General features: G+C 36.0%; 1 protein-coding gene across 1 annotated transcript; it reads left to right on the top strand.

The window, feature by feature from the left end:
* Positions 1–2,628: 2,628 nt before the first annotated feature.
* On the top strand, positions 2,629–13,991 carry TTLL15 (tubulin tyrosine ligase-like 15). Its single transcript, XM_077441741.1, has 7 exons — positions 2,629–2,752; positions 4,551–5,254; positions 6,862–7,024; positions 7,095–7,181; positions 13,138–13,358; positions 13,440–13,647; positions 13,721–13,991. Exons 1-7 carry the CDS (start codon positions 2,747–2,749, stop codon positions 13,832–13,834), a joined length of 1,503 nt encoding a protein of 500 aa, XP_077297867.1. The 5' UTR covers positions 2,629–2,746; the 3' UTR covers positions 13,835–13,991.
* The last annotated feature ends 1,548 nt before the right edge of the window (positions 13,992–15,539 follow it).

Genomic DNA, 15,539 nt, shown 5'->3' with positions numbered 1-15,539 from the left:
AAGTTTAGCAAACAATGAACAAACTCTGCCGCGCAGAGTTTTTGTAGCAACATTTTTGGAGGCCGAGAGCGATTCTATGCATTCTACTTCTATGGATACGTTTACACTACCGATATCTACACCCGATACACCCGATATTAAGGATTTTTTCCATATCCAGTTCCCATATTGCAACCTATGGTTGCTATTTAGGAACTGGTTATGGAAAAATTCCTAAATATCGGGTGTATCGGGTGTAGATATCGGTAGTGTAAACGTAGCCTATGGCAATAAGCGATCTCGCGCAAGTCACTAAAATCTCGATCACGGAACATCTGGTAATCGAATTCTCGTTAGTATAATATTTCGCATGGGTTACTTTCGATTGATGTAGTTTTGGGTGCCAGATGTTCCGTGATCGAGATTTTAGTGACTTGCGCGAGATCGCTTTTTGCGGAATAATCACCAAACCGAAAACAATACAAATAAAGTAATCAACAATATCACAGAATTCTTATTTTTAACTTTAAAATCCAAACACGTTCAATGGATGCAGTATTTTACTATTATTAATAATTAGATATACTAAACAACACAAATAAGCAACAATAGATAAATTGTGTTAATTTATTCTTCCAATAATCGATATGAATAGGCTTTAATCAATTGTCGACGCTTCCAAAAAGAATAATTGACAAGTTGTAAATATGTACTACATACTATATCGATAAAATGTATACGCACCTCGCGTAGGCGGAGAACGTGAGCAGAATGGGTAGACGATGACCTCACCGAAGAGTGTAAACAGAATGCGGACTTTCCCTGAATGATAGCATTGCCAACCGTTAAGCTAATCAATACAAAGAGCCGATAGTATTAATCGGGTGAAAAATAAGCATAGTATTTTCAAATATCAGCAAATTTGGAAAATAAGAATTGGATATTTGTAACTCCAAGTTGATCGTTTTCTATCAGAGTTTGCCAATTTATCTGATTTCATTTTTGAAACGGTTCCTCCATCAAATTGACAAAAACGATCCTACCCGCTATGTCACAAATAACTGAATTTGATTTATGTACAATATGTAAAAATGGGTTTACCTCATGGGACCAAAATTGAAATGATCGAAAAAGCAAATATCGAAAGGCAAAGTTCGAAAATCGAAAGATCTTAAGTCGAAAGATCAAAAAAAAAAAAGGGTGCGTGGTAAACGGTACTATATATACATATATAATATATATCAGTGGCATGCGGTGAAATTATCTCTCTTTTTTGTCATACAGCCTTGTTTAATGTGCGCGCGCAGAAAACGGAAGGAAAAGCCTGTTCCTCTTGTTCCTGTTGAATCCTGCTCGCGCAAATTAGGTGAGGATGTACGATGGGGGAGAGAGACTTTTACCGCACGCCACTGATATATATACTAACTGTTTTTCATATGTATGCATGATAAACGAATATTTTCGACTTTTTCACGGTCACCCTGTAAAATGTATGTACAAGTCTAAGTCCATAGATGTCTCAATGGATCAATTAATTGTTAATTTCGTGTTCTTCAGCCTCTCAAAATACAGCGATTTTTGTAATAAAAATGCTACTTTAGTACGCGGGACAGATGTGTTGACCGTGTCCCGGTCTAAGCAAAAACCGTTTTTGTTTGTAAGAGGATCGTTTATTTTTGTTCAATTGTTACAATGGTTATTATATGTACGAAGAGGTTGAGCTTCGGAGAAGTGATCTGGTTGAACTCTAGAGGTTCACTCCGGTGTTGTGAGCTGCTGCGTTGCTTTATATACGTTTTGGGTTGGAGCGTGCCGCGCGCAAATGCTTTGTCTTCGTTTCCAGGACACGTGTGTTGGGAACATGTGTTGACCTATTTTTGAGGAACGTGCTCGGTACACGTGTGGTTTAAGGTCTGTTCATACCTATCCAGCACGACCCGTATCCTGCAGGTGTCATGCAAGTGCGGATAGTATTCTTTGGTACATTCTATATGGACGCGCATGAATGCGTAAATGCGCATGCGCCAAATGTACCAAATAATACTATCCGCACTTGCATTACACCTGCAGGATACGGGTCGTGCTGGATAGGTGTGAACAGACCTTTATGGGGTCAGCGTCAGGACGTCGTTCGTTTGAGAATGCGTGCGTCTGCCTCGCGTTAATGACTGCCACGCGTTTACGACTTTTCAGGACATCGTGTCGCGGTTGCCTGATGACATCACTGTTCGTTTTACGATCGAGCGATGAACTCTTTCTTCTGTAATGGTCGAAGGGGTCGTTGCCCTTGAGTTATGCATGTTTGTACAGGATCGATGATGTGATCACTGGTTTTGATTCGTATTAGCACAAGTTGTGCTAGATTCCTACACTACAATGTTAGTAATTAATTGTCTAGGAAGGTCTACCTGTTTACCTTCATTGAAGTCTAACTGTCAGGCCTTCCTGGTATATATCTATGTAAAAAAAAATAAGAAATAAAATAAAAATAATATATTCGATATTCGAATAATTGATTTTACAAATATTTGGGACCCCTAGATTCGAGTAATGATTTAAAATGACACTGATTAGATTCTAATAAGCGAAAATGAAAAAAAAAACATTTTCATCGAATGATGGCGTTTAGGCCAAAGAACAGTTGCGGGAGAAAGTTGAGCCGGCTCATCATCACTCGGCACTCGCATACCTCTCATCTCGGTTAATATGTCATCTTCTTGACCAACTTGCTTTCTTATCACTCAACAATCAACAATCAACAATCAACATGACGGTAATTCATCTCTTTACTTACACACTTTGATACTGATCGAAAGATTCCACTTTTAATTGTTTATTTCGTATTTAAATTTAGCAATAAAACTCAAGGTGAGTCAGTGTATATTTTAGAATATGTATATGTAAGTCATTGGTTATTTTCCACATTTTACACCGGTTGACTGGTTTTACTTCAAAAGATGTTGATACATAGTCAATATTTAATTTTCTACAATTGATACTATCAATACCTATAATTTACACAAACTATCATTTCTGTTATTCTCTTCTCTATATTTTATATCTACATTTCTTACTTTATTTTTTACTGTATTTTCCACCATATTTTTTACTATATTTTCACTTTTATTAATAATAATTATTTGAATATAAATATTATTATCAAAGAATATACACTAACTAATTCCATATTTTATTTTACTAATACTTATTTCAATTCAATTGCTATCATCAATAATTGTTGTTTGATAATTGATTCTATATCTTCATTTATAATTACATATACTTGTACATGCAATTACATTTTTTACTGTAATTTCTTCCGTACTTTTTGCTCTATTTATAACTATAGTTTCACTTCTATTATTGATTATTGTCTTAATATTAATATTATTGTTAAAGAATATAAACTGGTTAATTCCATATTTCACTTTGTTAATATATGTTCAGATTCATTTACTACCATCAATGATTATTATTTGAACAATAGTTCTATATCTTTGTTTATAATTATTGATGCATGTTCATTTGTATACATATGTCTATGCTTACCTACGCATGTAGGCTTATACGTCTATCTTTACGCACTCTATCAATTCTGCCCATATATTATGGTTTTTGTTTTCATTATTAATTATTGGTTCTTTCTTATATTTCTAAACGCACTTTATTTTCAATTCTATCGTCAATTGTCATCTAAATCATTGTTTATTATTATATTATGAACAAATACTTGCCAAAAAACTATATAATTCGCTTTATTAATTTTATTTTAACTCAATTGGTATCACGAGTGATGGTTTGCTCGGTAATTCCGTATCGCTTCTATGGATGCAAGTATGTATGTGTATATTTATATTCATATACACATAACTGCTGATATTTATGCTTCTGGATATCTACACGTCTATCACTACGTACTCATCAATTGCGAATTCTATTTACGTTTTACAATTTATCTTATTTTTATTACATTGCTATATTTTATTCTGTGTACTTTCCATGTTCCTTATTTCCATGTGCTTTATTTTCCTACTCTTTTCTTATTTTAAATGTTTGAGCTTTTCTTTTTTTTACCTATATGTGAAAATTATTAATGGTTTACTTAACATAATTATATTTTTTTACTATCAATCTATGTAACTTAATAAACTGTAAATTTTCCAAATAAATAAATAAATAAATAAATGTATGTGATTTAGTATACTACTTGTATGTAGATCCGATTAATTTTTTTTTACTATATATTATTAAATATTGTATGCCAACGATATAAATAACAATTCGAACTTTTACTTATAAACATTTACACCAAATAATAATTACATTCCTACAAGGATTGTAAATAGGTTTTTGAGCTCTTTTTCCTATTATGCTGTAGATTAACATTAGAATAATATAATACTATGATTACTAACCAAATTAAATTAAATTGTAAAATTTAGTAATAATAAAAAACATTTAAAAATCAATATCAACAAACATTCCTAACATATAAATATACAATATTAGTAGAAATTTTAAGTGTTATTCTTATGTATACTTTTAAATATATAATTTACAACTGATTTCAGGATTCAGAATCTAAACCACCAGAGAAAAATGTAGAGAAGCCTTCTGGAGAACAATCCAAACTGTTCCTGCATACGATCATCGTTTCCTACGCCATAGTCGTAAGCGCAATCATCGGTGCAAACGTCTACCAAAGCCAAGACAAACCAGCAGAAAGAACACCCGCTTACTGGGTATACAGCCAGCACTCGGATGTGGAAAGCAAAACAGGCATAATGAAGCACGTACATTTAACCCTGAACAGACTCGGCCTAGAGCACGGAACGAACGATTCCGACTGGGACCTATTATGGTCCCACGACTATCCATTTCGAGTGTTGCAACCTCAGATGAAGAAGTTGAAACGGCACCAACTAGTCAACCACTTTCCCGGAACGGGATACATAACAAATAAAGTGGACTTTGCAACGTCCGGCTCAAAGTTCATACCGAAAGCCTTCAAAATACCCGAGGACAGTGAGGAATTTAAAAAGTACGCGAAATCGAAACCAGAAGCGTTGTTCGTAGTCAAAGATAACCAACATCGAGGTGTTCAATTGAAGAACGTATCCGAGATTAATTTGGAAACTCAAGGCAACTTTGTTCAGGAGTATATGAAGAATCCTTTCCTAGTCGACGGTCACAAATTCGACATCGGTGTATATACTATATTGACTTCTGTCGATCCTCTTAGGGTTTATATATACAAAGGGGATGTTCTCTTTAGGTTTGTTTCAACCTTTATTTATTTATTTATTGAAAAATCAACAGACAACAGATGTAGAAATGTATAAATATAACAAAATAACATCTGAACCCAATTACATATATGTAGATTTTTACAAATTACATAAAATGATAATAATAATAGAGACACACAGATGATAAAGAAAATAATTAAAACTAAAACATCACTAAATAGAACAGTGCATATCTAAACATAAAGTGATATAATATTGGATAAAGATTATATAATAGAAATAGAAATGGATCAATTAATCAAGACTCTCCTGATAGCAGTCCTGAATTAATGCAAGGAAATACCGAATAGATCAACGTCATTCAGCTCTCCGTTAAACATGCTGTAGATAGGAATATTTTAGGGAATTGGTTTTGAAAGGATTAAGTGAAAAGAGGGCAACGTTTCTAGAATACCTAACTGGGATCCTGAAACCAACCTTACTCAGTAAATCGGGACAATCAAGGAAACCATTTAGAAGCTTAAAAGGGAATGTAGCATCAGTTAGTCGTCGCCTGACAGAAAAATTGTTAAAGGATAGGAGTTTTAAAATGACGGAAACAGTAGTATGGGCATAGATAGGAAAATGGTAGAGTAAGGATTTGAAAAATTTTAGTTGGACTCTTTCAATACAATTAATATGGGATATATAAAAAGGTGACCAAATAATTGAGGCAAATTCAAGGTGAGACCTTACAAGGGAAAAATAAAGTAATTTAAGTACATTAGGATCATTATAGTGTTTTGTTGAGCGGAGTAGGAAAATGTATATAAAATAAAGTAATTTAACCCTTTGAATGCTGATAAAAGGCCGATCAGCGTTTTGCCAACGAGTCCATGAGTCTGAAATGCGCCGATAGGCGTTGTATTTTGAGTATATAAAAAATAAACAAGAATACTACCCGCTAAGCCTTTCCAGGTAGCATTGAAAAAAAAATGCACTGAACATGGGTCGTGTAATTCGTGTCAATGTTTATAAAGACTGGTTTACACAGGAATTTCTGAATTTATAACCATAGCAGAATTTCCCGATGGAAATCCCTAACTGCTGAGTATTTTAGATTGTAGCTTGGCATTTAGATTGTGAGCATTACATTTTAACAACAATGAAGAAGATGGAACTAGTTCTGGAAAAATACATTCATACATTAATATTGTTGCAAGATATAATAGAGAGTCTAGACACACCTTTACAAAACTAGTAATCTTCGGCGGTAGTGATCTAGGGTTTGTTTGGATTAGCTACAATTTTATACCTGCTTCCTATTGGATTTCTAAATAATTCTAGTTGGAAATGTTGGCGAAATTTTCAACCCGGCGGGCTTTCAACAGAAAAAATGTCAGCACTCAAAGGGTTAAGTACATGAGGATCATTAAAGGGTTTAGTTGAACGGAGTAGGAATCTAAGTTATGAAGTGGTTTCGTCCATTTGCCATATAAATTTTCCAAAAATATTGTTTCAATACATCCTGTAGTTACAAAAATCATTTTTTACCATGTAATGCTATACTATTATATACTATACATTTATTCAATAGTTATTATAATATATTATAACATTTATTTATAAAGACAATATATAATATATACTTCAGATATTGTCCGTCGAAGTATTATCCATTCGATCCGTCGGATATTGACAAGTACGTGATAGGTGATGATTATTTGCCGACTTGGGAAGTTCCGTCGTTGGCCTCTCTTTATACAGCTATGGGTTACGGGATGAGGGATTCCTTTGATCATTATGTCAGAAGTCAAGTAAGTGTTGTTGTGTTGATTTGTCGATTTGATTGGATTAATGCGTGTAATAGAGTTGTTTCTGTTTTAGGGAAAGGATCCGTCTGTTATTTGGAAGCAAGTTGACGAATTTTTGGCCCAAGTTTTTTTGAAACATGAACCGTTGATAATTTCAGCCGTAAGAATTTTTTATTATATATTAATATTTTCACTAAATTATATATTAATAATTCAATTATATATCAATGTTCCTCGTCTCTTGAGAAGTAAGGTATAAGTAAGTCCCCATCTGAAAATATGCAGCAGTCGTTTCTATTTATATACTGAACCCGATGACTAGAGACACGTATTTTGAGCATTTTGCTATTAATGCTTAATTGATGCTAAAATTCGGAATAGATGCTAAATTCGTAAAATATGCGAATAGATGCTAAAATAACAAACAAAAGTGAAATTTGCATAAAATTTATAAAATTAATAGACAATTTAGAAGGGTCTTCCTATCCCTTTACCCATTTATTATGTGAAGAAATTGAGGGGATAAAACAGAGCTTGCAGTTTACCATAGACGGTGTTATTCCTGTCGAAACCAAGCAGCTGCTTTTGTCTACTACTGTAAACAAAAGAAGACAGTTGGAGCTGTGTATCCAAAAGGCTGCTCAAAAAAGCGTCTTAAAACTAGACTCGCACTCAAGACTAAATGAGACAAATCTATTCCTCCAAACATTGAGTAAACTATTCAATCCATCTGTGGCAGGTTCACAATCTAATAATGTTAAAGAAACAGTTTTGTTTTTTAGAAACCTGCCATTGTTTAATGTATTAACAGAGGCGAAATGTTTGGAAGGATATCAGCAATTTTTAGACAATTAATAGAGAATATAAAAAGTTAATTCACGCCGGATATATTGCTAGCAAAATGCATTAATAGCAAAATGCCCAAAATACGTGTCTCTACCGATGACATATCATTGAATGGGTGTTGGCATATTAAGTTATTAAATAAAAAAAAATTAAAAGAAATGTGTCATCGATCATATGTTCAATCCCCACGCGGTCGAATTTTTTTCAAATACCTTTTAAATATATTAAATTTAATATCTATATTTAATTGTTTAATATGAAAAAAAAGGTAAAAACTACCTACTTATATATAAACAATATAAGACACGGATAGAAAAAAATATTAATAAATTAAATAAATTTTCGATAGATGGCGGTAAATTCTCTGCCAAGCGGAAACATTGGTATTGTTGCGTAGGGGTGGGTGGAGGAACCAAGTAAAAGGCCAAAGTCACTTCACAGCTTTTATTGGTGATTAAGGAGATACACGCACCGCCAGTGCTCCGTCCAGAATGTCTTGATATGGTCTAAGTACTTCCTTATAAAGGACATGTCGCTCAGGGCATCTTCGACGTCCGGTTACTTCCCCATTGTTTAGTCAACGTACTCGGATGTGCAGTCCCACGCTTTGGCGTTGTCAGTTCTAAGAACTCCACCGGAATGCGACCGAGTGCCGCCATCGCCGCTAAGTGCATTCGGGGGTCTCTCATTGTTTAGCCAACTTGCACTTAAGCCTGGAGATAATCCTTGAAACCAATTATAACGGCGGCTCCTTTTAGCATACGCTACAGTATGAAAGAGTATATATATATACTAGCTGTATTACCCGGCTTCGCTCAGTGTTTATAATATAAACCGCTTAAACATGACTAAGCTAATTTAATTAAAAAAAAAAAAAAAATTTAAAATTTAAAAAAAAAATAAAAAAAAAAATTAAAAAAAAATAAAAAAAAAAAAATCAAAAAAAAATAAAAAAAAAATCAAAAAAAAAATTTAAAAAAACCAAAAAAAAAAATCAAATTTTTTTTTTGCCTTCTAGGGCTTCGCCCTCGGCACCCCCCTGAGCCTTTGCCTTCTAGGGCTTCGCCCCTCCACGCCCCATGAGCAATTGCCGTTTAGGGCTTCGCCCCCATGATCAGTTGCCTTTTAGGGCTTCGCCCCTCCGCGCCCCCATGATTCAAAGCCGTCTAGGGCTTCGCCCCCCTTAGTTAATGCCTTTTAGGGCTTCGCCCCCCGCGCCCCCAAGATTAATTGCCGTTTCGGGCTTCGCCCCCCTTAGTTAATGCCTTTTAGGGCTTCGCCCCTCCGCACCCCCATGATTAAATGCCGTCTAGGGCTTCGCCCCCCCTAGTTAATGCCTTTTAGGGCTTCGCCCCCCGCGCCCCCAAGATTAATTGCCGTTTAGGGCTTCGCCCCCCTTAGTTAATGCCTTTTAGGGCTTCGCCCCTCCGCGCCCCCATGATTAAATGCCGTCTAAGGCTTCGCCCCCATGATCAGTTGCCTTTTAGGGCTTCGCCCCTCCGCGCCCCCATGATTAATTGCCGTCTAGGGCTTCGCCCCCCTTAGTTAATGCCTATTAGGGCTTGCGCCCCATGAGGCTGGGCCCCCCGGGCCCCCTTCGGGGCCCCACGGGGCTGCGCCCCTTGTGGCGCCCCCTTTTGAGCCCCATGTGGCGCCCCCTTTTGAGCCCCATGGGGCTGCGCCCCCCTGGGGCCCCACGGGGCTGCGCCCCTTGTGGCGCCCCCTTTTGAGCCCCATGGGGCTGCGCCCCATGAGGCTGGGCCCCCCGGGCCCCCTTCGGGGCCCCACGGGGCTGCGTCCCTTGTGGCGCCCCCTTTTGAGCCCCATGGGGCTGCGCCCCATGAGGCTGGGCCCCCCGGGCCCCCTTCGGGGCCCCACGGGGCCCCACGGGGCTGCGCCCCTTGTGGCGCCCCCTTTTGAGCCCCATGGGGCTGCGCCCCATGAGGCTGGGGCCCCACGGGGCTGCGCCCCTTGTGGCGCCCCTGGCGGGGCCCCATGAAGCTACTCGCCTTGCGCCCCCGCGGGGGTGAATCCATTGAAACGAAAAAAACAAATCGGCGCCCATGGATCGAAAAAAAAAAAATCGAATCACGTGTTCGATGACGTCACCGATCTACGGACGACGACGACGAAAACGACGAAAACGACGACCAAGGATACATACAAAGTCTCTTTCCAAATTATAGATTAGATATATATATATATATATATATATATATATATATATATATATATATATATATATATATATATATATATATATATATATATATATATATATATATATGTACATGTACATGTACATGTACATGTACATGTATATGTATATGTATATGTATATGTATATGTATATGTATATGTATATGTATATGTATATGTATATGTATATGTATATATATATATATATATATATATATATATATATATATATATATATATATATATATATATATATATATATATAGCCAGCAGCATAGCTCGGACGTTAAGCTTCTGCTTACCGTCAAGAAGGTGCCGGGTTCAATCCCTGAATGAAAATGAATTTTTCAGAGTATGCTGTTGGTCAGACCTGGACTTGTGACTCCAGGTTGATCGTTTCCTATCAGAGTTTGCCAATTTTCTCTGATTTCATTGTTGAAACGGTTCCCGGAAAAAAAAATTGGCTAAAAATCCTTCCTACCTACTATGTCACCATTATTTGAAATTTGATTGATGTACAATAAAAATGTATGTACAATTCATAGATGTCTCGTTAATTTGCGAGTTTTTTCAGTGTCTCGCAATTCAACGACTTATAATAAAAATGCTGCATTTGTATTTGTAATTGGCCAGGAAGGCGCATTGGGATTTACCTGTAAGGCCTTCCTGGTATATATGTAAAATAAAAATAATAAAAATAATAAAAATAATATATATATATATATATATATATATATATATATATATATATATATATATATATATATATATATATATATATATATATATATATATATATATATATATATATATATATATATATATATATATATATATATATATATATATATATATATATATATATATATATATATATATATATATATATATATATATATATATATATATATATATATATATATATATATATATATATATATATATATATATATATATATATATATATATATATATATATATATATATATATATATATATATATATATATATATATATATATATATATATATATATATATATATATATATATATATATATATATATATATATATATATATATATATATATATATATATATATGTAGGATCCAAAGATATAGGGAGGATTGCGGGAGAGATAATCAAAGACGATGTTGGTCCATCAATGTACGTTTATTATACCATTGAGTATAAACACGTGCGCGTACGCACCACCGGCGGCCGCCCGGCCAACGGTTCGACTACTCACCGTCAGTTGGCGTCACACTTCTGCCAACTCACAAACAGTGTACACTCATGTGTACCACTGTTTGTACATCACTCCTTAACATTACCCATTACATAATTCGCTCACACACATAAAATCCCACATTCGGCCATACCTGACATAAATACGTCTCGGATTTACAGTAGTACATAAACAATAGAACAGGTGATATGTAATAATTGAAGAAAACACAAATCATCTTTCATTCTTTGTAGTGTTTCATCTTTCATTCTTTGTAATGTTTCATCTTTCATTCTTTGTAATGTTTCATCTTTCATTATTTATTCATTTAAAATAAAAATAGTTTATCAGCATTAAAAATAACATATTTCGTCGTAAACAATAAAAATATTCGTGGTTCGCAGCTATACATTAGCGTTTCTTCGTTCTTCAGCGTCACCTCACACGTGGCACCACCGACCCTTGACACCGATCCCCTCTCCAAACCCTCAGGTACCGTCAGGTCCAACCGTCTGTTGAAACCTATAGAAGAGTGACCGTGCCAACAAGCCGTCGTGATAGACCACCGTGGATCGTCAGCCTTGGAATTCGACGCGCCTCTGCACCGCCAACAAAACGCGTTTACCTTCACTATATTCGCAATGAACAACACATTCAAACACACACACAATCACACTATGATTCTCAGCTGATGGTCGTCTGTAAGCTCGTCTCGTCATCTGTCATCGTCGCGGCGATGTCAAATTGCGCGCGGCTTGTGACGTCACGCTCCGTCCTCGACGCTGACGCGTCATACTCCGTCGCGGCTGATGTCATCGTCGATGTCCTTGTCATCTTGGTAGTCGTTGGTCATCACAGTCATCAGGGTCCTCGTAGCACACGTCCGCCACTATGTTATGATGATAGCCGCCGACTCCAATTTCTCCGGAACACCCGTGGAATATTCTCGAACACGAATGGCCGCCATCTGTCAGATTGCCGGCGTCTTCTCCTCTCTCGCAATCTTAATCCCTATCCCGGAACCATTTGTAGGATCCAAAGATATAGGGAGGATTGCGGGAGAGATAATCAAAGACGATGTTGGTCCATCAATGTACGTTTATTATACCATTGAGTATAAACACGTGCGCGTACGCACCACCGGCGGCCGCCCGGCCAACGGTTCGACTACTCACCGTCAGTTGGCGTCACACTTCTGCCAACTCACAAACAGTGTACACTCATGTGTACCACTGTTTGTACATCACTCCTTAACATTACCCATTACATAATTCGCTCACACACATAAAATCCCACATATATATATATATATATATATAAGTTTTTTTCTTTTGTTATTGTATTCGTATATAAGTTTTGGCAGAGGTTTAGCTGTGACTTACGGGTCTACGTAACGAGCCAGAATGTTAAATTACAGAAAACACAAATATCGGAAGGCAAAGATCGAAAAAAAGGGTGCATGGTAAACGGTACATACTCACGTACATACTCACTTAATTTGCGCGGGCAGGATACAACAGGAACAAGAGGAACAGGCTTTTCCTCCCGTATTAATTTGCGCGCGCAGAATACGGGAGGAAAAGCCTGTTCCTCTTGTTCCTGTTGTACCCTGCTCGCGCAAATTAAGTGAGTATGTACCGTTTACCATGCACCCTTTTTTTTCGATCGTTGCCTTCCGATATTTGTGTTTTCTGTAATTTAACATTCTGGCTCGTCACGGAGACCGGTGACTTACATATGTACATATGTCGAATCGAAACGAATATTATAGTACGGCGAGCGTTATCTCAGATACACAGACACACAGAATAGCGATATTATATATATAATTATTATTTTTTTAGTTAAAGAACTACAGAAGCGGTAATAATTTCTTTGAAATGATGCGATTCGACTTTGTGATTGACGAAGACCTGAACTTATACGCCCTAGAGGCGAATATGTCTCCGAATTTAAGCTCAGCACACTATCCACCGAACCAACTACTATACGAACAAGTACTATACAGCATTCTTTCTCTAGTCGGTGTTGGTAAATATACAAAAACACCAACTTTCGCAGATAGGTATTGAGAATGATACAAAACATTAATATAGTACATGACCTTTGTATAGGTATGTATATTGAGATCATTTTGATTTTTTAGAAACGCCGGCGAGACCCAAATGCGAGTGTCGGATAAGAATATAATGGTATGGGCTGATGCTTGTACGAGTGAGTGTCGCGGAAGCTGCGAAGATGTCTGCACTACTTGTCGCCACTGCTTGACGATGGGTACGCGGCAAAATTTGGCACGAGCCGTCAATGAACATCTCAATCGGAACGATTGCCGACGAGTGTATCCTCCGCCTATGGTAATTGATAGTTGTTGGTTGTTGGAATCTTCCTTAATAGATGTATATACTAATTAGGTTGGTCTTTATGCAGGTCCAAGATGGAGGAGTTGATCATGAGAGCTTGGAGAAGTTGTCTCCCGCCAATCGATTGATGTATATGTGGTTTCAAGGAAAGTGCAATGTCGATATTACCTGGTGTAATTAGTTTATGGGACAAAAATTATGTTGTATATTGCCTATAGTGTTCACTGTTTTTATGTATAGTATTTATTTTTTTTACGACTTATTTATTGATTTTACTTTTTGTATGTGTAATATAATTATTTTATTTTAATATTTTGATAACATTTTTTTTGATTTTTAAATGCTTTTTATTATTACGAAATTATGTTCACAATACATCTTATACCTATTTTAATAGCTACTGATCTACTGATCATTTTCTATTTTAAAATTTTAATTTAATTTGGTTAGTAATCACAGTATTATATTATTCTAATGTTAATCTAAATCATAATAGGAAAAAGAGCTCAAAAACCTATTTACAATCCTTATAAATGTTCATAATACATCTAATACATAACATTAATTAAAGACTCTCTAAAGTCGATGACCTAAAGCAGATTGTGTTTAGGTAATCTGTGTTTATACCTGAAGGGTATAGACATTTTGTTGTAATCACCGAGACTCTTCACAAGTGTGTTAGTATGGTTATTAGTGATTCTGTCATAGAATCTACTGGTTAGTTTGTTAGTAATGTCTGTAACAAACGGAATATTATATATGGCATGCAGTTTTTTCAGGTTAGTATATATGGGTGTATTATAAATTATTTTTAGGGATTTATTTTGTATTACTTGGAGCTTGGAAAGGTTAGTATTCGAGGCGTTATTCCATACAGGTGAAGCATAGGTTAATAATGGTAATATGAGCGCGCGATATAATGTTATTTTATTTAGTGTTGATAAAGAACTATGGCGATTAAATATTGGATATATTGAGGATATACCCCGCATCGCCTTGCATTTCGCTGCCTCAATGAGGTGCCCATCTCATTCTTTTATCAAACGTTACTCCTAAATATTTTATTACTGACTGCCATTTCAGACTTTCTCCAGAGGGGATTTTCAGATCTGAACTTGGCTTATGCTTTCTAACACTAAAGAATATGGCGTCTGTTTTGGTTTGATTAATTTGAATTTTCCACTTAGTGAAGTGTTCAGTCATTGTTTTAATTGCAAATTCAAGATTTTTAAGAATAGTGTCTGGTTTTTTGCTACTTGTGAAGCAAGCTGTATCATCTGCATATAGGTCTATGTGACAGTTTTTTGGAATAGGTATGTCATTTATATATATAGAGAACAAGAGTGGGCCAAGCAAGCTCCCCTGCGGAACGCTAGCTGCGATTATTTTTGGAGACGATAATTCATTATTTACGCTAACCACTAGCTTTCTACGAGTTAAGTAATTTTGATAACATATGTTGTTTCGTTTCTATCAAAAATACATGTTAAATTGCGATAAGTGAGTGAGGATGGTGACGGATGAAGTAGTATATTTTAGGGGTTCCCAAAGGAAGCCAGCTTCTCACGCGGAAGCTTGGAAGTATGCTCTCGATTAACCCTCTGAATGCCAAGTCCATAGGCCTGAAAAACGCCAATAGGCGTTGTATTTTGAGTATGTACAAAGTAAACAAGAATACTACCCGTTAAGCCTTTCCAGGTAGCATTGAAAAAAAAGCATTGAGCATGGGTCGTATAATCCGTGTCATTCATTTGTCAACGTTTATAAAGACTGGTATTTCTGAATTTATAACGAGTATTTTAGATGGTGGCTTGGCATTTAGATTGTGAGCATTACATTTTAACAACAATGAAGAAGATGGAACTAGTTTTGGAAAGATACATTAA

This window comes from Arctopsyche grandis, chromosome 11 (assembly GCF_051622035.1).
Source record: "Arctopsyche grandis isolate Sample6627 chromosome 11, ASM5162203v2, whole genome shotgun sequence".
NCBI classification, from domain to species: domain Eukaryota; kingdom Metazoa; phylum Arthropoda; class Insecta; order Trichoptera; family Hydropsychidae; genus Arctopsyche; species Arctopsyche grandis.
The sequence above is the reverse complement of the archived record's forward strand: the minus strand, read 5'-3'. Positions and strand labels throughout refer to the sequence as shown.